Source organism: Myotis davidii, unplaced genomic scaffold (assembly GCF_000327345.1).
Source record: "Myotis davidii unplaced genomic scaffold, ASM32734v1 scaffold79, whole genome shotgun sequence".
Taxonomy (NCBI): domain Eukaryota; kingdom Metazoa; phylum Chordata; class Mammalia; order Chiroptera; family Vespertilionidae; genus Myotis; species Myotis davidii.
Window position 1 is genome coordinate 1,455,410 of NW_006294339.1, and position 2,025 is coordinate 1,457,434.

Consider the following 2,025-nt stretch of genomic DNA (forward strand, 5'->3'; position numbering starts at 1 on the left):
AAGCCTAGTGAGATAAGGACTTATAAATGACCATGGATTTAGTGACAAATGTTTTAAGGTGTGGTGGGGGCAGAACCAAGAATATTGCAGCAGAGTAAGTCAGGGAAGTGAAGAATAATAAAGCCAAGTGAGCCTCCTTTCAAATTCAGATATAAGAGGAGGAGAGGATAAAGCAATAATAAAGAAAGTCATGGAATCTATTAAAATAATGTATGTTTTTACATTTTCCAGCACTTCTCTGCCTACTGGTTGTGAAATAAGCTTGTATCCTTATCTATAAAATTAGTTTTTTAATAGTACCTACCTCATGGGTTTATGTTGAAGATCAAGTCTTCATATCTCCTAACAATTGTTTAGTCTGTCTCCCCCACTAAACTTTAAGTTCATTAGGAACATTGACAGCTCCTAGTGCAAGGCATGGTATATTGCTCATAAACTAATAAATATTTGTTAAATGAGTGTTAAGATTCTGAGCACAGTCCCACCTGCCCAAGATAAGCACTCAGGGCAGTTAGCCAGGGTGTGTGAGCCTGATGGGAGGAATGGGATGCAGGAGGAAACCTTATGCCCTCAGCTTGCTGTTTTCCAGAACCCGAGGAAATGTCCCCTGACTGCCAAGATGGGAATACAGGCAAGTTCGTGGAGATACCAGGAGTGAATTCTCTAAGGCAGAGTCACCCCTTCCTGAACTCACGGCTGGACTGCAATGAGGAGCAGGCGACGGACCCCAAACACCTCTTCCAGTACTGCTTCATGGCCACAGTGACTACCAGTGACATTCCAGGCAGCCCTGAGGAGGCCCTTGTCCCCAATCTAATCGCACATGGACCAGACCCATAGATATCCAATAAATTTCTCTACACCATCCTCTTCTGGAGTCTCTTTTCAGTGAAAGGTGGGGGTAGGGATGATCAAAGGGACTTGATAAAAATGGGACGAACGAGATAAATGAAGGCTTTTCCCAACCAATCTACCGAAGGCCTGCTGTGGACCCAGCTATTCTGCTCTGCCAGGCCCACTATGAGCCAAAGGGAGTTCAGTCATGGATCCCAAGTAAATGATCAGTAACAACGCCATGCAATAAAAGAGAAGCCTGGGGCCGGAGGAGGCTCAGATGAGCCCCTCACCTAACCTGAGGAGTCAGAACCCTGACTTGTTCTTCCTGCCACAGAGGCAAGTATACTAAGGGTACCATGGAAGATGACTGGTACCCGGAGGCAAGTGACTCCTGCCTCTCCAGCAGCTCTGCCCCACTCTTAGAGTGAGCCCCTTGCCAAGGAATAGAACAAGAGGGAATGTAGAGTACATAGGGCCCAACCATGTTTAGTATCATTCAACTAGTGACCCGGTGGACGGGTTCATGCACATTGAAAGGAAATTAATTAGAAGGTGGCCATTGGGGTGGGACTGGGCAAGACGGGCCAGACATGCCCTGGAGCCAACTTCCCTCGGTCCCTCCCTGTCTGGCCACGCCTCAGGTGGTGCCCTGGCTCAAAAGGCGTCTGTGGAGTGAATGGGGTCCCTCTGGCAGGTGAGGTCCCTCAACCTGGCCTGTGAGGATTGGGCTGAAACTGGCTCTCTGACATCCCCCAAGGGGTCCCAGAGTGTGAGAGGGCACTCTGCAAAGTTGCTGTTGTACAGGGTGTGGAACACAAACGCAAGCGTGCAGTAAACCAGATTTGGGGCTGACAATGCCCCAGTAACAACATAACTCACAGCCGAAGGTGGAATCTCACTGCTCCCGCCTCTCTGGTTTTGGGGTGTGTCACCCGAAAACCGCTGCTGCCAAGTCACTGCAGTTCAGCAGCTCCTGCGTTGAGCGTCTGCCCCCTGGTGGTCTGTGTGCATCATAGCAACCATTCGATAGGGCAGAGGAACACTTAGCATATTAGCCTTTTATATATATAGATACCTTAGGTGGATGAAAAGAGTGAATCGACAAGTGAGGGAATGAATGGTTAGCAGACCAAACACAGGCTCCACAAGGTGGGCTCGGCCACTTCCTGACCTGTGTGTTCTTGATGA

General features: G+C 48.6%; 1 protein-coding gene across 1 annotated transcript in view; it reads left to right on the plus strand.

Annotated features, from left to right (window-relative positions):
- Window positions 1-867, plus strand: part of FAM159A (family with sequence similarity 159 member A) — a 20,886-nt gene extending 20,019 nt beyond the window's left edge. Inside the window, exon 4 of the mRNA XM_006768387.2 lies at window positions 590-867. Coding sequence (XP_006768450.1) covers window positions 590-840 — 251 coding nt within the window. The 3' untranslated portion in view covers window positions 841-867. The remainder of the gene's footprint in view (window positions 1-589) is intronic.
- The last annotated feature ends 1,158 nt before the right edge of the window (window positions 868-2,025 follow it).